At 36.8% G+C, this 23,025-nt stretch overlaps 1 protein-coding gene across 1 annotated transcript in view; it reads right to left on the minus strand.

Annotated features, from left to right (window-relative positions):
• Positions 1-23,025, minus strand: part of LOC148947165 (uncharacterized) — a 51,741-nt gene that overhangs the window by 19,544 nt on the left and 9,172 nt on the right. Inside the window, exons 3-6 of the mRNA XM_089096912.1 lie at positions 21,394-21,561; positions 9,909-10,014; positions 7,101-7,172; positions 1,165-1,381 (exon numbers count right to left, since the gene is read on the minus strand). Coding sequence (XP_088953038.1) covers positions 1,165-1,381; positions 7,101-7,172; positions 9,909-10,014; positions 21,394-21,561 — 563 coding nt within the window. The remainder of the gene's footprint in view (positions 1-1,164; positions 1,382-7,100; positions 7,173-9,908; positions 10,015-21,393; positions 21,562-23,025) is intronic.

Here is a 23,025-nt window from a genome sequence, read left to right on the forward strand (position 1 = left end):
TTTGACTCGTATTAACTGTGGCCTAGAATGACTTGGATAATTCCTATCTTTTCACTATGATTGCCCTTATCCCCTTGTCCCTTATTTTAAACCTTAAGTTTTTCTTATAGGCTCCATTGAACACTGGAATGAGCATTTTATATTCAAATTCCTTCATGCCCAAAGCCAAAGGGCCGTTCTGTAATTCCCAAGAGAGCGAAAGAGAATTTCCTCTTTTGACAAAAAAGATTCCTCTTTAAAAATTTAAGTAAGGATTCCTAATTAAGATTAAATCGAAAATTTAATTTAAATTAGATCGAAAAAATTGTAGGTGTAGTGTGATACATGATAAGAGCAAAAAGCAAAGAGCGCGGCACTAAACTTTACAGCCTCAACTGGTGCTGCTGATCTCTGTCTCTTAGCCCTTCAGCCAGGAAGTGCAAACGGGGGTTGAGGCCAGCAAACCTTTGCTTTCGCACACCCTTCCTGTTTATCTTCATGAAATTCTCTAGACACCAATTTGAAGCTGACTTGACTCTGGCTAAGCTTACAGTCATATCACTGGTCCCGCCCTAAACTAAATAATTGCTAACACCAGGACTCGCACCCCAGGCCTGAAGGACATACTAAAAGTCTAGGGTGCCATCCACTCAGCTAGGTTGATATATAATACACAGGATTACGACTTTTATAAAAGTAGGTAGTCTCTGGGGTGCAAAAGCATTTTTGTCGATGTCCCTGTACACTATTGAATACCCGTCCGCCGATATTTCACAGAAATAGAAGAGTTACTTTTCCACTGTGGCACCCTAAGCGAAAACTTTAAAGTACTATAAAAATCTACACCCCACTTTTAACTTAGCCGTTTCAGCGAACGGCTTCAATTAATGGCCATTCAGAAGCTACATAAAAGACAGGTTGAAGAGCCACTGCATAGCAGAGTCTTGCTAGCACCCCTCGATTCAGACTAAATTTTAATTAGTTAGCTTTGTGTTCGAAGCCCGAAGATTTCTCATTATTTGTTGGATAATTAGCGTTCAAGCAGATTTTGATCAGATCCTAGTACAATAACTAGGTTATAGGATTAACAAAGACTAGGGAACGCAGGCCAACAGATCTCATCTGAAAGTGTTCAAGAGATGTTAGTCATTATCATCATCAAATACAAAATTATATATAACTTACTGCGGGGTTGTTCTTTCTTTTGCTCAGGCAAAGCGGGTCCTTCTGCTTGGGGTTTTTCCTCTGTCTCAGCCTCAGATTCCATTACAATTCGTCTAGAGCTGTTTGACAGCATGGGCGGCTCAGGAGTTAAAACCAGTTCGGGTTCCTCTGCTGCTTCTGTTGGGATTTCGTCTGTTTCTTCTGTCTCTTGCACAACTTTGACATCCGGGTACCAGCCCTACAGTTGAACTATTATTAACCATGATAAAATAAAATCAATTATTTTGAATTATTGAATTAAAATCAAGTATTTTGCAGTAGGCATCAAGGCATGGCTAATTGTAGAAAAAAAAACAGATACTCCGAGTAATTGAGAGGCAAATTAAAAAAAAAAAAAATTAAAAAGCATTTTAAAAAGAATTCAAACCGAACTTTCTCAAATAATTTGTCAAAAGACGGTGTGCTGGTGGTTTACTATCAACTCCAGCGTGGTTATTTCCATAAACCAGCGTGGCGCAATTTCCGGTAATTTCCGTGGTATTTCCAGCGTGGCGCTATTTCCGGTCTCCACTCATCTTGTGCTGTTTTCAGTAAGACTAAAACCATACAACTTCTGGTTTAAATGTTTGAAAAATTAAAACATGCAAAACATTTACAATGGCTTGACTATTTGTATCTTCCTATATTTCCCGTATTCAAATATGTTTTCATAAAAGAGCACATTTATCCTCACGTGAGATATTTCCTTCATTCAGTTGTCAAGTAACGTCAGAAATCTATGCAACACAATCTCTTTTGTTTTAATGACGTCAATCAAATGGTTTTGTTGTTATTTTTTATTATTTTGTTGAATGCTCTGGTTCTTCTAGCCTATCACTGAAATAGAGTGCCTTGAATCAGGAGAGAACTGACTGTTCGTTTTAAGTCTCAAGTCCAAGAGACCAATGGCTTTAAAATTGTCAGTGAAATAAGTTTTTTCAACAGAAAGTAAGGAGCAACAATAAAACTTAAAACGAACGGAATTCATTAAGTATATGAGGAGAGTTGCCCCCTCCTCAATACTTCGCTCTTTATGCTAAAGTTTGACTCATTTGTTCCAATTATTTAAGAATGCCTCCTGAAACACAAGGGCCAATTAATTACACAAATAAGCTTTTTCCACAGTTCTAAAAAAAACTTTAAAGTAAAAAGGCAGGTACTGAGGAGGGGGCCACCTTACTCATATACGTAATACTTTCTGTTTGTTTTAAGTTTTCATGTTACTCCTTATTTTCTGTTGGAAAAACTGGTTTCTGTATTTAATTTCTGATCATTTTTTAAATAATGCCAAGAAATCTGGCTCCCCCTCCATGGAAAATTAACTTCCTCCACAAAACATCCTTCCATGGAAGGATTCTCCCACGTAAACTCCTCCCTCCCCCCACAAGATCCCTCACCTCACCAAAAAAAATGTATACTTCCTAATGACTAATACTATATATAAACAATGGGCAAAGTTCATAGCTTGCAGCCCTTCCCAAGGGGGCTGTGGGGGGAGTCATCCTCAAAGACATAGTTATTGGATCTTTCGACTATGCTGAACAAAATGGCTATCTCAAAATTTTAATCAGACGATTAAAATTTTAATCAGACGAAAGAGGCATGGGAGGGGGGGGCAAGCTAGCCTCCAATATTTTTGGTCACTTAAAAAGGGCACAAGAACTTTTGATTTCCGATACAATGAGGGCTTTCCCGATCTTCTAGGGTCACTGGTTCGATACTATCATCCCTGGGAAAAAAAAAATAATAAACACACATATGTAACCTTTCTTCTGGCAAAAAATATAAAATTCCGTGTTTTTGTATATATGAGCTTGAAACAACTACAGTAGGATTCTCATGTAAGCTGAATCTGATGGTGTGATTTTCATTAAGATAACTTGGTGTTTTGGGGGTTTTCCCCCTTTTTCAAAAATTCGGCAAATTTTCTTAGGGTCGTAATTTTTGATAAGTAACATTAAACTTGATGAATCTTGCACATTTTGAATAGAAATGAAAACTTGATTATTTTGATGCATCTATTGTTATCAAAAGAGTTCCAGTTACTAGTAAGCCGTTCCTTACTTACAGTACTGTTTGATTCTTTGTAATAATAATAACAAAAAAAAAAATTTTAGGGTAAGAAATTTTAGTATTTTATTGGAAATCACGCCAGTATCAAGTATTTATACCTTTTAAGTAGGGTAAACTTCGTAAGGTAAGTAGGGTAAGATTCCTTGAAAATATGTCTTAAACTCTCCTGATTTTGGAAAAAAAAATTGTTTATTTTTTGTTTTTAATCTGGCCGAGGTCCAGAGAACCTCTTTTCCACATTAATTACGTTCATAAAATGTAAACACAAGAATTTTGAATTTTGTGGGATAGAGGGGGGGCTAATCAAAATTTGCCCCTTGCACAAGAGATGCCAGAATCGTCACTGAATATGTGGTATCTCTTAGAAGAGGTACTTCCTATCTATGTTCTGACATATTTTATTAGCTGTCAGTTATTTGGAAAAGGTAATAGTTAGGACTATCCTCTAATATCACTACCATTAGTAATAAATCATTAAGTATTAAGTAATTTTACTCTTTAAGTAGGATTAACTTTCTTTTTTGTTTTAAAGAAAACAGTAAAACCAAGCAAATTAAACTTTCAGGATAACTCAAATACCAAATCTTAAAAACCTGAAAGTTTCATTTCCTTGCAGAACCAAATATCAGCAAAATGCTGAAGAAAGATTGTCCGAAAAGCGACTGTTAAACCTGTGAATAGCAGAGACTTAAAAACGAATCTAAATTAATAAAAAAAAAATATTCAGTTCACAGAGTGTAAAATTTCTTAGCTGTAATATGGACTTGACTACCCCGATATGGACCCCTCTTGCCCCCCCCCCCCCAATAAAAATGCTGCAGATTCGCCCCTGAATATGGAATAACTAAATTTAGTTGACTTTTATAAGTAAATGTTGAACTTCAAGAAAATTCTATAAATAAATGTCGTCGTTTAAAGAGAAGAATATTACGGTGCCGTAGCTTTTCTATTCCTGCAATTTTAGCAAGGAAATCAATAAGAATGTCAAGCCTAACCACTTCCAAAAAATGTGCAATACACCACTGTCAAAAAGCGTAATTTCAAGTATAATACTGATTTAATCCTGCTTTAATTCCAATAAACTTACTTAAGTTTAATTGCGCTAACCAGTGGCGTAACCATGGAGGAGAATGGCTGAATCTCCTATCCACTGTAAAAAGCTTCTCCTCTAACTATCTCTAATCATGCCCCCCCCCAATAAAAATGCTGGAGATTCGCCCCTGAATATGGAATAACAAAATTTAGTTGACTTTTACAAGTAAATGTTGAACTTTAAGAAAATTCTATAAGTAAATGTAGAAAAGTTTCTAAAAAAGCAAATTTTTTAGAACACACATTTTTTAGAGAGGAGAGAAGACTAAATCGGTAAAAAAAAAATATCTAAACCAAGTAGGAGAAAAAACTAACAATTTCAAAATCACAAAACACAAAAATACCCATTTTTCAGACAGGAGAGTAGAATAAAATGGCAAAAAAAAATTTAAAACGACTATGAGAAAAAACACACAATTTCAAAAACACTAAAGACGAAAATACCCATCAAACAGTTCGTGGTAGCGAACTGTAAGTAGGGAGCGACCCGGCTCAATGGTAACTGAAACTCTAGAAAACGGTATTTTGATATAAATATATACAACAAAAGAATCAGATTTTAATACTGATTTCAAATATATAAGTTTCATCAAGTTTAATCCTACCCATCAAAAGTTAGACGCCAGAGAAAATTTGGCTGATTTTCGAAAAAAGAGGGAAAGACCCCCTAAATGTTATAGAACCTTAATGAAAATCACACCATCATGTTTAGCTTATCAGAGAACCCTACTGTAGAGGTTTCAAGCTCCCATCTACAAAAATGTGGAATTTTGCATTTTTGCCTGAAGAAAGATCACGGGTGCGTGTTTATTTGTTTGTTTTTTGTTTTTTTTTTCCTAGGGGTGATCGGATCGACCCAGTTGTCCTAGAATATCGTGAGAGGGCTCATTGGAATGGAAATTAAAAGTTCTAGTGCCCTTTTTAAGTGACCAAAAAAATGGAGGGCAACTAGGCCCCCTCCCACGCTCATTTTTTTCCCAAAGTTACCTGATCAAAATTTTGAGATAGCCATTTTGTTCAGCATGTTCGAAAATATAATAAGTATGTCTTTTAGGATGACTTAATCCCCCGAAACTCCCAGGGGGAGGGCTGAAAGGTATGAACTTTACCAAATGTTAACATAGAGTATAGGTTATTTGGAAGTTTACAGACGTTTTCAGGGGAGATTTTTTCTGGTAGTGGGGGGGGGGTGGGTCGGTGGTTATGCGGGAGGATCTTTCCATGAAGGAAGTTTTCATGGGGGAAGGGGCATTGCTATGAAGGGGACGCCGGACTTCCCTGCATTATTTAAAAAAAAAGATCAGAAATTTAATATAAAAAAAAACAAGTATTTCAACTGCAATAGCAGCAACATCGAAACTTTAAACGAACAGAAAATATTACATATATGATTGGGTTCACCCCGTAGTCAATACCTCGCTCTTTAAGCCAAAGATTTTTTTGTACTTTCATAAGAGCTATTTATTCTAATTAACGGCCTTTGTGATTAAGTGGTCATTTTTAAAGAATTGGAAGAAAATTCGAACTTTCGCTTAAAGAGCAAGGTATTGACTAGGAGGCGAACCCCCTAATATACGTTTTAAAAATATATGAATATAGAAGTTCGTTACGTAAGTTAATTCGTAAGTTACGTATATTTATTACTAATAAAAACGTTCGTAAATAAAATTAAACCAGTTTCGAGAAAGCCATTTAACTAAATAAAAGTAAGTTAATATGAAAATTTTGTTTTACTTATTCATGTACGGTGAGCCAAGATCAAAACCTGCATTAAGTCAAAAACGTTCAAAAATTAAATTAAAAAAAAACAAGTTTTTTAAACTGAAAGTAAGGAGCAACATTAAAACTTAAAACGAAAAGAAATTATTCTGTATATGAAAGGGGCTGTCCCCTCCTCAATACCTCGCACTTTACGCTAAAGTTTGAATCTGGCTGACAACTTTATTTTTTAAAAGAATAAAAAACTTTAGCGTAAAGAGCGAGGCGTTGAGGAGGGGACAGTCCCTTTCATAACGGAATAATTTCTGTTCGTTTTAAGTTTTAATGTCGCTGTTTACTTTCAGTTTAAAAAACTTCTTTTTTTTATTTAATTTTTTTTAAAGAGGAGAGTAGAGTTAAATGGCCAAAAAAAAAAGCTAAAACAACTATGAGAAAAAACACACAATTTCAAAAACATAAAAAGAAGAGTAAAAGTAAAATAGTCAAACAATATTTTAAGAAAACTAGTATAAAAAACTGACAATTTAAAAAACAGAATCCCCGCAAAAACACACATTTTTTAGAGAAGAGAGTAGAGTAAAATGATAAAAAGAACAGCTAAAACGACTAGAAAAAAAATGGCAAAAAAATGTCGGCAATGTTTCAAAAGGCACAAGGTTAAATATATTAAAACCAGTAAAAATGAAACCCTCTCTAAAAATTTTCTGAAGGACCCCTTCTCTCAAAAATAGAGGCCTAAAGATTCAATTGATCTGATTTTGATTCCCTTCAGAAAAACAGCTCTGATCCGTCAGAAGAGTTTTCTCGGAGGGGGTGGGAGGGAACAGGTTGAAAACAAAGTATTACATATTAAATCAGCTTCCTATATGACACATTGAAAATTTATAACCTGTAAATATACCAACTGTATTCTCATACTTTCTAATTGTAATTACAGAAAGAGATGAACGTAAAAAGGAAAAAAAAGAAAAGAGGAAAAAATTAAGATCGATAAAGAAAAAACCAATAAGGGCAGAATTTATAGAATTTCTTACCTGTAACATGGCGCCATTTACAGCCAGTTTTGATCCAAACTGGGGCGTGATTCGCTTCTGAGAGGCTTCTTGCTGAAAATTGAACATAAAAGTGAATAATACTTGCTTGAAGATAGTTTATTCAGAAAATATGCAATAAATACTTAAATCGTTTCCCGTTTCAGCGTTCTGCAAAACGCTCTTTTATAGATTTACTCTATAGAAAATCATGAGCAGTAAAAAAAGAACATATTTTTACTTTTTTTTAAGAAAGAAAGGGTTTATTCATCAAAAATAAACATAACAAAACCTGAAGCAAAGCTTGTTTAGGTAAATAATCCACCCACCCCCATCTAGGTCTATATATAAATTAACTTATGAAAGGTGACGACAATAAAACACCAAAAACAGGAAACGACAAAAAAAATCAAATAAAACACCATTTCGTACCTCCCATTATCAATCCATCAAACCAAAATTTTAATACAATACTTTTTTTCTCAGCCACTGAACTGTACCAGAACCCTCAAAACAAATAATGCGTCTCAACCCCACCTGATACAACCTACTCATTCATATTATTTCGCCATAAGTACATGATTCTATCGCAGTTCATCTATAGGTGCGTTCAGGTTCAACCTTTATGGGGGGATTCAGAGCACTCTCCGGGGAGAGGTTAACTTTCAGCAGTTATTTTTCAATTTTTATATGGGAATGGTATTTAAGGCTAATGTCAAGGCTCCCCCCCCCCCCTCTTCCAACCTGTATCTCGTTTTTTCGCGCAGAACCATCCGTGGAATCCTGAAATTTTTGGGGAACACCATTCGAGGAAATCTTGTGCCAGATAATTGGAAGAATTCAACACTCCCTGTCATAAAAACGACACTAAACGAAAAAATCACCAAATTTAGTGATAAACCACCAACATTGGTAACCCTGCTTAGACCTATCTCAGGTCCAGTCAATTCTAAGATCTTTTTTTATTATGAATTTCAAGGCAGTATCAGATTTGCACCCTAACTTCGTATTCCAACCCTTAGGGGAGAGAGAGGGATCAGAGCAGTTTCCATGGGAAGGTCAATTTTACGGAATTATTTTTTTTCAATTTTTCAACGGGAATGGAATTTTAGGCAAACCTCGAGGACCCCTTCTTCTCCTAACCTGTACACAGGTATGAGTCTAACGTAGCTCGTTTTGTGGAATCCTGGGATTTTAGGGGAACACCATTGAAGGAAATCTTGTGCCAGACAAATGGAGGAATTCAACAATTGACAATTCAACTGCAAAAAATTGACCAACGTGGAGAAACATCGGTTAGAAAGATCTTGTGCCAGACAATTGAATAAATTCAACAATTGACAATTCAACTTCAGAAAACTAATCAAGGTGGAGAAACATTGGTAGAGAAGATATTGTGCCAAACCATTGAAGGAATTCAACACTGATTGTCATAAAAAGGACAGCCAAGCTGCCGTGAGTGGACACTACGAGTAACTGGATTTAATTCTGATCATCCGCTTTTCTGCACAATGTTAAAAGAGAATGCAAAGTGCCTTTTCCTACATACAGCTCTTCCGGTTCTTTTATTTTTCCCGCTAATTTTGTGTATAAAAATTGCAGAAGTGCTCCAATTTAAGGAATTTCACTCAGCTAATACTACAACCCCTACAAAACCCTCTGCTTTAAACAACTTCCAAGAAACCTCTAGAAACTCAAATCTCTCTCTTTCTTTTTCTTTCAGAATTACAGTAGTCTAGTAATTCCAGGCTATGCACACTTTTTATTATAGGAATTATAGGGAGATATGAAACTAAGAGGGGAAAGAAAATAATAAATGACAAATAAAACAAAAAAGGGTGAGAAAACGAGTATTTTGTCAGCCAGTGGCAAAACATGAAGACGAAGAACAAGCAAATATTTCGACAAGGACCTCCGCCAAGTCGGCTCAGTGATAAAAAAAAAAAAACAAAAATAAAAAAAAAACGAAAATCTAACCTTTCGAAGTTTACGTGACAACGACAGAACAGACACTCAAACGACAGAACAGACTGTTCTGTCGTTTTCGGGTAAACTTCGAAAGGTTAGATTTTCGTTTTTTTTTTTTTTTTTTTTTGTTTAGCACTGAGCCGACTTGGCGGAGGTCCTTGTCGAAATATTTGCTTGTTCTTCGTCTTCATGTTTTGCCACTGTCTGACAAAATACTCGTTTTCTCGCCCTTTTTTGTTTTATTTGTCATTTATTATTTTCTTTCCCCTCTTAGTTTCATATGTCATGTATAGCCAGCGTGGTCTTAGAATGTATTATAGGGAGCCTATCTTTGCCTATCTGTAAGACATACTCAAGCCACCTAAGCCACTCTTCCATAATAGGGTACTCCCCACTCCAGTGGATCGGAACACTTAGCTCATAGAGTTGCGATTAGCGCCTAATTTTATTATTATCATACTTAGCAGTACCAGGCACATTGAATGTGCAATATGTCCTTAGTTCTTTAACCAGTTTAATCACTAATTTTTATACATCTACGAAACATATGCGTTTGAAAAAATTAACAGATGAATTTCATCGGATAACCGTCCCAGGGGTCACTTCGAAACAGACAAGCGACGGCAAAAAAAGCTGCTTCTCATGTACTCTTGTTCACATTTTTCCTCTACCACTAATTCGGCTCGACTAGATTTATGCCTAGTTTAAGTCGTTTAAGTTTCCTCTTTTGTTCCATATTGCTCAAAACAAAATAGGAAATTACAAGAACACGCTAGTTTCATTAATAACAAACTGAAGTGGTGAAAGTAAAAAAAAATGCACGAAGATATACTATGTACTCACCTCTTCAGCTTTTTCTTCTAAGGAGTCCTGAACTCGTTTAATTTTTCTAAGTTGAAGTTTGCTAAAATCTATTTTAGGAATTTCCACAGGCATTGCTACATCTTTCCTAAAAATAAAAAACAAAATAAGCAAATACGCAAAAGGGAAAGACAAACCTATCCATGCAATAAAGGGTTTAGATTTTGGGGATGCTTCATGTTTTAAAAATAAAGAAAGAAAAAGGGAGATAATGTACATTCAAATACAATCTTAAATGCAAAGTGGAATTGTAAATTATACTTTTAAGCTTTGTTTTCACAGTGTTTGACAACAAAAAGCTCTATTTCAATGATTACATTAACGTATCCCCAATTTTGTTAGAAAACCTTTCCCAATTTCGTCGTTTAAGTTCTTCGTGCTCAAAAGTTTCATTAGATGAGGCCGTGGACTTTCATACATATATCAAAGACCTCAATTACCCCCTCCCTCCAATCATTCGTAAAGAAACGCGATACTGAAACTGTATTGCTCGTAACTGGAAACACATCTATTATTTAGTCAACTAACTATGAAAACCCAACTAATGAGAAACAAAGCGAATTTTAAGCTCATCAAAGAAATAAACCCTTAGTTCTCAGGCACTGTGGCTTTAACTGAATATCTTTCTTGTCAGGAAAAGGAAATAATGGACACTATCATACCATCAAGTCTTACTTCGGTCATCTGCAAAATTATGTGGAGCAATATCAATTATGCCCTTGTAAATAATTTCTTATGAGTAATAATCGACAGGGTTTCCAAAGAAAGAGGTAAATTGATATAAACTTTATCCAGCAGTAAGATCGGGGGACAAAAATCTTGGAAATGGATAAACCATCTGATATTCCTAGGCTGGATTATTCCTCCTTCAAAGATGATCGACTTCGCCTTTGATTATTTATGTGCAACTCGAGGATATACTTCAGGATATGGCAATAATGTGAATAGTTTCAATTCAGAGTTCAAAGCGTCAACATCAAAATTGGATATTGTATGGACATTAATAATTCAGTAAGTTGTAGTGAAGAAAACAAAAATTTCGCAATAGGGATTAGAGACGCATAATCCTGACATATTTTTATTGACCTACATATGTGTCTACTGATCTACTGACACAGTTTCTGGACATTTATATATGTAGTGTGCCGTTTTAACATAACGCCAATTGGCAAGCAGAAGAGGGGCAGTTCCCTGTCACAAGTGCCGTTGTACCTGCCAGGAGATTCTCCCTTAAACTGCGAAGATTAGGTGGAACGGCGACAGACGCTTCCCTTATTTATTGGGGTACATCCTATACCCGCTAGCATTGAATAAGTAAACATCGAATTCGTCCCGCTGTGTAAAAGTGTAAAACCGGTTTCAAGCATGGGAGAGACTAAAATGCTAGATGCCGTGTTGAATTATATATCGCGATCATTGGTTGTCGGAATAAAGAAGGAAGTGTTTTTAAAACGAGCTGTGGAATTTTTTTTATAGAGACTCGATTTTAAAGGCAAAAGAACTGTCAACTAAGGAGGCCAAAACTGGTGGTCGATTTACGAAATGCGTGCAAGATCAGGATAATTTAGTGGTTATTGCAAAGCGGCTTGAACGATGCGCTAAAGAGAGAATAAAATTCCCCAAGTTCGTTACATTTGATCCCCAAGAAGTACCGACCAGTGGAGCAGAAGTAGGCACATGTGTTATGTCGTCGCTGAATGAAATGCGACGGGAGTTTTCGAGTTTTCTCGAGTGTTATAACCAAGTTCCACTTCCATGGCCGCCCGGCAATTCTATAAGTGACGAAAGGCAACCTAATCCGCCCCAGATAGACATTCTCCACTACCCTATTCCGTAGTTCTGAAGACCCCCCCCCCCCCACTAACACGCCAGAAGAACGAAAATAATTTCTTAGGAGCATGTGCGGAGAAGACCTACCGGTCGATGATGTTGAACTGAAAAGAAACCGATCTGAATGGCGGCTTGTTGTTAAAACGAAGGACAAGGCAGACAGCATTGCTTATTCTATCAACCAGAAATTACAAAGTGTAGAAACTAAAGTGAAATCCCCAGTTTTTATAGACGTGATCAAAAACATTCCAACCACATATGATGCCGACACGGTGAAAACCTGCTTTTCAGGTTGCGAAAGGGCAGAGCAGTGTGGTGCTAGTCGAACCTATAAGTTTTACTTTTACTCCCATTATGAGCTAGATCTGGCTATGAAAAGCCCGCCAAAACTATATTCTGAACCCCTTTTCGATTGAAGAATTTGTGTACCTCCCAAAACGATGCTATAAATGCCAAAATTTGGTCACATTTCAGCGGCGTGCTCCACTCCCCAGGTTTGTTTAAGTTGCGCTGCCCAAGGCCCTGTAATTGAAGAACTATGTCGGGGTAGCGATATTCTGTGCATTGAAGAACATTTGCTGACAAATGATAGCCTCAGCCTACTGAAGTTTTCAGACAATCATATATTTTATTTTGTACCTTATGGCTATAAGGGTTGGGAACCTTGTGATTGTCAATGCCTACCTTCCTACAAACTACAGCGACGAAGAATCGGATAACCGATTCTCGAAAGCAGTGCGAGCTCTAGCAAAGTGCCTCAAGACTACTATATTGTCCAAACAAGAATGCGTTATAATCGGAGACTATAACTGTAATCTAATCGACGACTCTTCTCCTCGGTCCCAGTTGTTCCTAGGTACACTTAAAGTCGGTATCGTGTGCTCCCAAAAGACAAAGATTTCACGTTTGTACATACTAGTGGTTCAATCTCAAATACAGACCATGTCGCATGCACACCAAACGTGAGTGGCACAGTGGGTGTGCTAATGGGAAGTCAATCCGCCAACCACATCCCAATTGAAGCACGTGTGAATGTGTGTATCACAAAGGCCAAAAGTACTTCACAGTGGTATGAAATAAAAGATTGGTCAAAAGCCGACTTTCCGCTTTATTGGACAGTGCTTCAGACACGACGCTTGACGACGCTTCAGAAGATCAGCGTGCTATTTAGTCTACTACAAGCCAACATGCAAAGGAATATCCAGGAAACTAAAATACAGTTAAAAGGCTGCTATTCCTTTTAGAAAAATTCGTAAAGGCACTGAAATCTCAGGATTCTCAAAGAATCAAGAGCTAGTGAAAGCATGTCAGGATGCTAAATTCTGGTTCTCAGTGTGGAGGGAAATTGGTCGTCCTAAATACGGTGTGTTGAATTGTCTCTCTGTACACACAAAACGTAAATTTGAGAAAGCCCTCAAACAGCACCGCAAGAATGTCAAAAATGACTATACAGAGAGAATAATTAATGATCCAAGTCATTTATGGAAAGACCGCATAATAGATTACCTAAAGACGCCTAAGTCCATGCCTAGTGATCCAAATGACTGGCGAGCTTACTTTACGAATGAATTTAGTGCCCCGAATCCCAGTGTAGTTAGACCATATACCGAACAACTTGAATCTGCGCTATCAAACTCGAGTTTTCCGGACTTTCCTGCATCTGTTTCGGATGTAAATGGAAATGCCTTTAGGATGAAAAAGAAAAAATCGTGTGGAGTTGACTGTTTGTGTACACTTCACCTTGTGAATGGTACTCGTCTTTTGTATGAAATGTTAACATTATTGTATCAGATCATATTCGCAATCGGTTTTGTATCAAAAGTTTTCTGTAAGGGGCAACTTACGCCAACCTAACCTGAAAAAAATGAAAACCAGCTAACATATGCTCCTCGTATCGCCCAATTACTGTGTCGCCAGTTTATGAAAGCCTTTAGAAATGCTAATATTGTCAAATGTTAGACACTGTTACCAAATACCAAACCATCAGTTTGGTTTTACGATAGGGTTCGGTTGCGCTGATGCTGTTCGCCCTTGCTGCTATTTTGTCTGATTCTCAGGCAACGGGTGATCCACTAGCTATTGGCTCTTTTGATGTGAGCCAGGCTTTTGACTCGTCGGTGCACGCGCAGATCCTTCTAGAAGCGTATAAACAAGGGGTAAATTTGTGTATTGTCAGAGTATTATATTATATGAGCGATAACCTTAGAGCGCAAATCAAAACACCCTCAAATCCGGTCGAATCCGCTGTTTTACCGATCCGTAAAGGAGTCAGGCAAGGTTCAGTTGTGTCTCCGAGTTTGTACAACAATAGTGTTCTGCCGGCGCAAGCTCATGGGGCTACGTCTGGTGTTTCAAAAGGGATTGATGTTTCGTTGATGACGTATGCTGACGACTTACTTAATTTGAACAGGTCCGCTGATAGACTATCGAAGAATTTTGATGTGTTGAATAGGGAATACAATAACGTAGGTTTGTTGTTTAATGTGTCAAATACGGCCGTCTTATTTTTCAATGCGGAGCACTGCGCAGAAGAAACCCCTTTGAGCGATTCAGTTGTGAAACCATCTGAGAGTATTACTTATCTTGGTTTACCAATCGATCGAAGTCTCCACTCAACCGGGACGCTACTTATACTCCACGTAGAAGTGAGAATCCGGATTGCGTACGGGGCAATTATTGGCAACAGACATCAGTTCTGCCGTAAATATCTTGCGTCGCTGTATAATGCAATTGCCCTTCCACTTGTACTGTATATAGCACCTTTTTGGAAATACCTGTCGTCCGCTCAGTGTGCAAAAGTAACAGTTCGGTTTTTTAGATTCGCGAAGTTCCTTCTGAGACTTACACCATGGATGAGTAACTTCTATATCATGCGTAATTATGGTGTATCCGATCCACCAGTCTGTGTTAACCATGTCGCCGAGAATTTTCTCAAAAACGCTAAGGGAAGAGCGATCTCTTGGATAGTCATCCTGTGCCAGTAGTTATGTTAATGTACTTAATGTGTAAATACCATTGTTGATGTCCCCTAATGTGACTTATATTTTATTTATCCTTTGTTATACTCCGTTTTAATTCCATATGAAATTTGGGCAATAAATTTACTTACTTACTTACTTACTTACTTACATTGAGGAATGACGCCCTTGAGGAATTTCGAAAAAATGGCATATTAGTCTTCCACTTGCGAATATTTATAATTATCTGGGAGGAGTGACTGAAAATTTCTATGCATCATTATTACTCGTTCAAGAAGATTATATTCGGCTCTACTTGTCTATGTCTCACTTGTCCTTTCACTCAAAAGGACAAAAACTATAAGGTAAATAAGAGACGCCCTTTCACGGATTTTGACTGTGCTTTGCTTTTCTAGAAAGATGGCTAATATTGCAAAACCACTCCTTGGACTAATGAAATGAATCATTAGATGTCGCTGCCTTAAGTTAATACGCTTATTACTTGACATTTGTTCTCCTTGAAAATTGAATGTTAGGAGATTCAAAACATTCTCAAGCCCTCAACGGGTAGGCGAGTCGTTCAAATGCACCCAGGCGCCCCAGATATGTCTGGGCTTTTAATTCATCTCAGATATGAAAAGTGCCCTAGATGTTACGCCCCATCCTGACCATCCGTGTAGAGTACATCTTAGGCAAACAATTCGCAACTGTAGAGTAAACTTGCTCTTCATAGCCTTCTGGACCAACATCAGAGATTACCCCCCCCCCTTACCTCTCCTTTCATAAATACAGGATGTCTTAGAAATTAGACAAGGTACCGTATACCGCTAAAAATCACATTTTGTGCAAACACAATTATTTGGTCTGTGATGATAAACAATTAAAACAGAGTCATTTTATGGAAACTCAAATATTGCGTTACTTCTAGGACACCATGTTTATGCTCCCATTTTATTTCTAGTTGCATTATCTTAAGTGATGGGTTGCTACATTCCAGGAACTCACCAGCTTCGTCTATGTCAGCTGGCTCAGAAGTTTCTACACTTTTACTTTTAGAAGTTTCTACACTTACACTTTTTTAGACTCATAAACTTAAATGAAAGATAAATCGGAACAGAAAAATAATCTTAATTCTTGAATATGTTAAATCTGAAGCTTTAAAAAGAAGTAATATTACAAAAAGGTATCCCAGGCAGCGCAATAGTTCTGCCTAAGTAAAGAACGATGTTGGCACAATGTATTATTTCTTACATTTTTCCTTTAGACCAGGGCACTTTATATCGAAGAAGTTGTCGTAGAAACTTCGAAAAGGGCTCATTTAATTCGAAATTGGAGTGGTTTGTGCCCTTTTTAATAGTCAAAAGTGATCGGAAGGCAACTAACACCCCTTCCAAGCCCACCATTTCCCGAAACACATCCAAACAAAAATTTTGATATAGCCGTTTTGTTCAGCGTAGTTGATTTCCAGATAGAAATTATGTTTTTAAGGAGGATACTCCCCCACAACCCCCACGGCAAGGGTTGTAAGTTATGCCCTGGGGGCATATAAGGTTTTCATAGAAAGCGTTGTCGTAGAAACTTCAAAAAAGGCTTATTCGATCGGAAATTCAAAGGGCTAGTGCCCATTTTAATAGTCGAAAGTGATTGAAGGGCAACTAACCCCCCTCTCACACCCACCATTTCCCCAAACACATCCAATCAAATTTTGAGATAGCCGTTTTGTTTCACGTAGTTGAAAGTTCTGGAAATTAGGTCTTTGAGGATGACAGCCCCCTCACAGCCCTCAGTGCAAGGGTTGTAAGTTATGCCATGGGGGCATATAAGGTGTTTATAGAAAGCGTTGTCGTAGAAACTCAAAAAGGGCTCATTGGATTGGAAACTGAAAGGGCTTGTGCCCTTTTTAATTGTCGAAAATTATTGGAAGGCTTGACATTTTTATAGTAAAGATCGATCTGGCTACAATATTTTATTATTCTGTTTTTTTTTTTTGTTTTTTTTTTTTTACTTTTTTTTTAGACCAGGGCTCTTCGTATAGGAGGAGTTGCCGTAGGAACTTCGACAAGGGCTAATTAGATTGAAAATGCAAAGGGCTACTGGTTTTTTCAATGGTCGAAAGGGATTTGAGGGCAAACAGTCGCCCTCCCACACTCAACCTCCCAATTCCCCAGTATCTTTAGACACTAATTGTTGCCTTAAGATTAAATCAAAGTGCAATTTGTTAATGCTAATTCCCAATAAGGCATCTCAGCAGTATCCCAAGAACGACTGCGGGTACTATGTTCAAACTTTCGGGGCTACTTCTGCTCTTAAAATTTAACCAAATCAAAATAGCGCAAGTGTATCCAAGCTATCAAAGAAAGTAGACAGATTTATATTTGCGAATGGTATCAAGTTTTCTATTTCACGTCAACTAGAGGAGGTATGTAACTAAATTAAACACTACTAATTGTGTCCAGATTTTTAAAAAGGTGTATTTGGTTAAAAATTCCTGAAAATTTTTCTCCAGCATACAAATAACAGGCCAAACTATAAAGTCTTAAAAAAAAGAAAAGATTTAAAGTAATATTTTCTTTTTCCCTGAAAAGACTATGTCAATATAAAACGAACAGAAATTAATTCAAAAAACTTTTTCCACAAGATAAGTTTTTCAAAGAAAAGTAATGAACTCCATTAAACCAAAAATTAGCAAAAAATAAAATCAAATAATCGACGAGGCGTGAAACTACCACAAATCAGCATTGATAAATGAATGAAACCCAAAACGAACAGAAATTACAATAAATAACCGAGTCAAACTCAAAACGAGCAGAAATTAACATGAGTAGGGCTCAAAACCCCTATGCCTTCCCAAGGCCAGAACATAATTTGCACTTTACTGAAAAAAAAAACAAATGAATGTGCATTGTCAGTTTAATATACATATATTGATATTTAGTAATCAGAATGTTAATATTATTTGATTTATTAAAGTTATGGAACTAAAAACATTTATATTTTTTCAGTAAAGTGCAAATTATGTTCTGGCCTTGAGAAGGCATAGGGGTTTTGAGCCCTACTCATGGTAATTTCTGCTAGTTTTTAGTTTGACTCTGTTATTTATTGTAATGTCTGTTCGATTTGGGTTTCATTTATTTATCGATGCTGATTTGTGGTAGTTTCACGCTTAGTAGATTATTTGATTTTATTTTTTGCTCATTTTTGGTTTAATGGAGTTCTTTACTTTTCTTTGTAAAACTTATTTCGTGAAAAAAGTTTTTTTAATTAATTTAGAATAAAAATCTTATTGGTTAATTTTATGAAAAATCCCTGCCTCTTCAATTTTTCCTCAGGTTTCGTAGAACGTACCCCCCTCCAAAATGTTTTTTTGGAGGGGGGGGAGCAAGAGATTTTACCGACTGGCTGTTCATTTTTACCGACTGTTTTTTTTGTAAATAATTAGAAAAATGTCCGTTTCAGATACAATACATAAAATGTACGCTGTATACAGCGTACAAATACAATACGCTGTATTTACCAACCGAGATTTATATTTCGGTAAATATCATGTCACTATTTTAATGCTGTTTATTTAAACAAATGGAAAGTTGTAGCACCATCTATAAAATCACGGCAGGAGTTGGTAAAACTGCTGCGTTTACCGACCAAGTTTGAAATTTCTGTAGATGACATGTCAGTATTTTCGTGGTCTTTTTTGAACCGAAAAAAGAATTTTAACGGCGTCGGAAAAATCGTGGCGCAAACCACCACGATTTTACCAATTATATTTTTTACCATGTGACCAAAACCATTGGGGGGCCGTCCCCCCCCCCGCATACGCGACGGCCCTGCCTATGCTTATATTATACATCAAAGTACGTTAATTTAAAATAAATGAAGACTCGGGGAGAGAATTCCAACCCGGACACTAAGGAAGGCTTCTTTTTCACATAAAACAAAAACTTCAGGGCTCAATTCAGTTCAAACTTCAAAAATTAAAACTCGTTAATTAAGTTCAAACTCAATTCAGTTCCAACCCAACTCAGTTCAAACTTCGAAGTTCAAAATCATTAGGGGAGAGTGGTATATGCAGGGACAGATTTTGGAAAACCTCAAAATGTATGGTTAACATTGGAGTAGGAAAATGGTTTATAGCACAAATGAAAGCCCCAGAACTGCTGCATAAACTGTGATTTTTCTATATTTTTCTTGTATAACTAGAAGCAAAAAAAAGGGGGGGGTGTACCTGCTTTTACCATTTGTCCCACTAAGTACCAGGGGTGGTATATCTTGGGACACGAGGTGGCATACTCTGGGACATTGTAAAAAGATTCATGTATTGGTGAAAAACTTTGACTTTTTTTTTTGCTTTTCCAGCTCTTCCAACAGTCCCAACATGTCCTTAAGCCCCGTCACCCCGTGCTTTCTTATCGTTTCTTTCGGATTCTTGTTCTTCAATCTGTTTTTTCACAGGAGTTTCAGTAAGAATCTTTGTAGACTTTCTTCCTGCCTCTGCCACTCAGTACACGTGGCGTGGCTTGCACAACTGCAAAACAGATGTGGGACTCGTGGTTGTCCATCATCAGAAGCTTCGGGTTTTCAGGGGAAGTATGCAAGTAAGTCTTGAAATGTTTGCAATATTCCAAAAACAGTTCTGGGTTTACCTATCGGGAAGGCGAGGCTACTCCAGCAGTTATCAGAAGCACCAGTTAGCATGTGAGGTTGAAATTTCTTGCCTGGGAATATAAGGTAGGGGGGAAGGTTCTGCCCGCTGGCAGAGATGGTTCCAACTATAGTCATAAGCACGCCACGCTCAGCTGAGGTTACTTTGCCCACTATTTTCCTACCCTTCTTGGCAAAAACCTTTGGAGGAACATGAACAGTGGTGACTGAGGTTTCATCACAGTTGAATATGTTGCTTGTTGTAAATGGAGTTTTCTTCAAAACTCACTGCAAGTTGGAGAAAAACTCCTGTACATTGTGCTTGTTAAGGCTTGTGGCACGCCCCAAACTTATTGCTTCTGGCTTTCTAGGTGAAAGCTCTGGGTTTCGAGCCCGAAATCAAGCTAATCAGTCTATGCCGGCTTCTTTGGAGTCTGTCCAGTTGTCTAGGACAGTCTTGTTGTTTGCAATAGCGTAGTTGTAAGCAAGGGTCTGGTGTCTCAATTGATCAGACCATAACACATTCTGCTCGCTTGCAGCAGGTATTGAGAGAGTGATGCTTCTTCTTCAGGCGGAAGAATAGTAGCAAATCCGAACTGTAAGAATTCATACGGTGTTGGCGGTAGGGGGGTGGGGGGAATGAGGATGTTATTACCCCTAGAACGGCAAAGCCGCCTATGGGCTGTGGGTAGATTCTATCCGTAAACATGCTATTTCCAACCAATGCAACCCCTCACTGTTTGCAACATCACCTCAAATGAATCAACTTTATTACCCTTTTCTCTCCCCATCAATTTTGACCAAAATTGACTCACTCATAGAAATGCACAGTTACAATTTGTGACTTTAACTGCCCACGCAATAAAAGAAAAAGAAAATGGTGTTACCACTATTGAGAGAAAACTAAAGATTACGACAAAGAGGAAAGGGGATAATTACAAACCAAAAAAGAGAAAAAGAAAGGACATTTATCTTAAAAAACAAAAACCGAAGGTTCCAACATGTAGAATATCATGCCCCACTACATACCACTTGTCCTTGTCTCACTATATACCACGCAAACTCTACTTGCACATTGTGTCTGATTTTTTTTTTCTGTTGCATCTTTTTCCACAAGATGGCCACACAACATGGCCTGATGTTTTAGCTTTCGTTTGCTATCTTACAATTTCTGCAAACAATAACAAAATAAAGCACAAAAAACAATTACCCGAATATTTTTTGGGGGGTATAGCCGAAACTTTGAGGTCAATTTTCGCAAAAAACAAAAATAGCAACTTACCAAAATGATAGAACTGTCATGTCCGCCAGTAAATGAACTATACTAGGTGGCTTTATTGGATTTTTTTAAAGAATACTAGATGGCAGATAAGTATTGTGTCCCACCTCATACCCTGTCCCTGCATATACCACTTACCCCTAATTAAGTTCAAATAAAATTCAGTTCAGGGCTCAATTCAGTTCAAACTCATTAAATAAGTTCAAGCTTAATTACATCCATGGCTCATTTCATTACAAAGTCAGCTTACTGAAAAATGTAGGCTACTTGTTTTCCTTCTTCTGTGGTATAGAAAATATAAGGTAAAGGAAATCTAGTTTGATTTTTTTCCTGAAAGTAAATTAGATTACTTAGGTCAATTTTTTACTAAGGTAACAGGGAAAAGAAAATTTAGTTTGGCCACTTACTTTTCCTCTACTATACTGGACTATATATTACTATACTCGATATGAAATTCCCTTAATTTCAAATAAATAAAAGCTGAGGGAGAGAAGTAAAATCAAAGCATTATCAGTCTAATCTAAGGAAGCTTCGTTTTTTACAAAACAAGAAGTACTGTATTCAATCAATTTCGCAGCAATTTATTACAAACTCAGCTTACTGAGTGAATGCTACTTGCTCTTCTTCTAAAGAGGTACAGAAAATCTGAAGTACAAGAAATTTGTGCTTTTTGAGATTTTTTTTTCAAAAAGCAAAACATATTATTGAGTTCAATTTATTGTTAAGGCAACAGGGAAAAGAAAATTTAGATGTGGCTACTTACTTTGCCTCTACTGGGGCATCCAGTTTGGGTCTGCGCAAAGGTTTATATTCAGAAGTCTCTGTTCTGGGTCTTTGTAATGGTTTGGGACTAGGTGGTTTTGGCTGATGTGGACGTTCAAGGCGATTGTAGGGTTCAGACTCCATCAGCTCTGCCTCTATTTCGTCTTTACTGCATGAAAAACAAATTTTTATCAATTTATTATAAGTGGCATATACCATTGAGTTTCTACAACTATAAAAGCAAGCCACTTTTCTGATAATTATAGTTGTCACACATACAATCTATGGAACAACACATACACAATAATCCAAAACAGTCCAAACACAATAGTCAAAATTACTAGAACAACCAAATTTTTTTTCATGCTTCTTATCAGAATAAATTCATCAAATTTTATTTTATAGAGACTTATAGCTTAATCTCAGTTCACTTGGTTCTTAGGTAAAATCTTCAAAATATTCACTCTTCCATACATACAAAATCAAAGTGAATCGATGAAATAAAGCAAATATTGTAAGATATTTTAAGTGCTCAATAAAAATATATAAATATAAAAAACAACAGACTATAAAAGAAAATGCTAACATTTGGAACAAAGTATAAACACATACAACAAGTAATGACAAAACCTATCCTCTCCACACAAAAAAGTGACCCTTTGTCCGCGTCTCAGGAGACGATTCCATACCTATGCGAACCTGGCGCCTAAATTTTTCAAGTTCCGTAGGTGATTATACTTGTTCCGTAAAAGCTGTATTAAATTTAATTTATTGGCTCGGAGCGATTAAGTAGTACAACATTTCCCCTCTAGAGGCGCTGAGGTACGCGGAGTCACTTTTGGAGAGTTTTGTCAGTACTTGTTCAGTATGTGTTTATACTTTGCATTTGGAAGTAACATTAACGAAAGCAAAAAAACTGTTGATAATAAAACACAGATGAAAAAACCAATCAAGAGCTTTAATCAGACTGCATAAAAATATTCCCTTGGTTTGGATCTATTAGCTCAAAAAGGAAGAAGACTCTAAAACTTAAAATTTTATGTTGTAGGGACTTTTAGCTTAATCTCAGTTCAATTGGTTTTTAGGTAAATTCCTCAAAATGGCCATGTTTTTCCATTTCAGCTGTCTTCTGCCAAAATCCAAGCACATGTAGTTTCCAAGTTTTTGAAAAAATCGCAGTGTTAGTAGGTAATATTTGGGAACAATTTAGCATTCTTTTTTTTCGTTGAATTTTTATTGACAATTTTTTATGCTCGATTGGCTTCTACTTGTCTTGCTGTTATATTTGCTTTTCTTTTTGGACATATGAAGCGAATTTGGCTCTATTAGAGCTTGTGACAGCCTTTTGGAGATAAATTTTATCTTACCAGAACCTTCGTGATATTAAAATCGACTCAGAACACGGACCCTTAATAAATCTTGGCTTTTTATGAACGGATGAGGCTCTGGCATTAAACTCATGTCTATCAGCTCGGGCTCTAAAGGTTCTCTTCGGGTTTCTAGTAATCATATCTGTATACCTGAGCAGTTGTCAAACGAACAAGAAACCTTCCTTAGTTCTTGAGTTCTGTCCGTCTATTCACTATTAAAAACCAAGTAGAAAATCAAATGCATTAAGAATTAGGGTTAGGAT

Source organism: Artemia sp. Qi Xiang Cuo, chromosome 11 (genome assembly GCF_049724085.1).
Source record: "Artemia sp. Qi Xiang Cuo chromosome 11, ASM4972408v1, whole genome shotgun sequence".
Lineage (NCBI taxonomy): Eukaryota > Metazoa > Arthropoda > Branchiopoda > Anostraca > Artemiidae > Artemia > Artemia sp. Qi Xiang Cuo.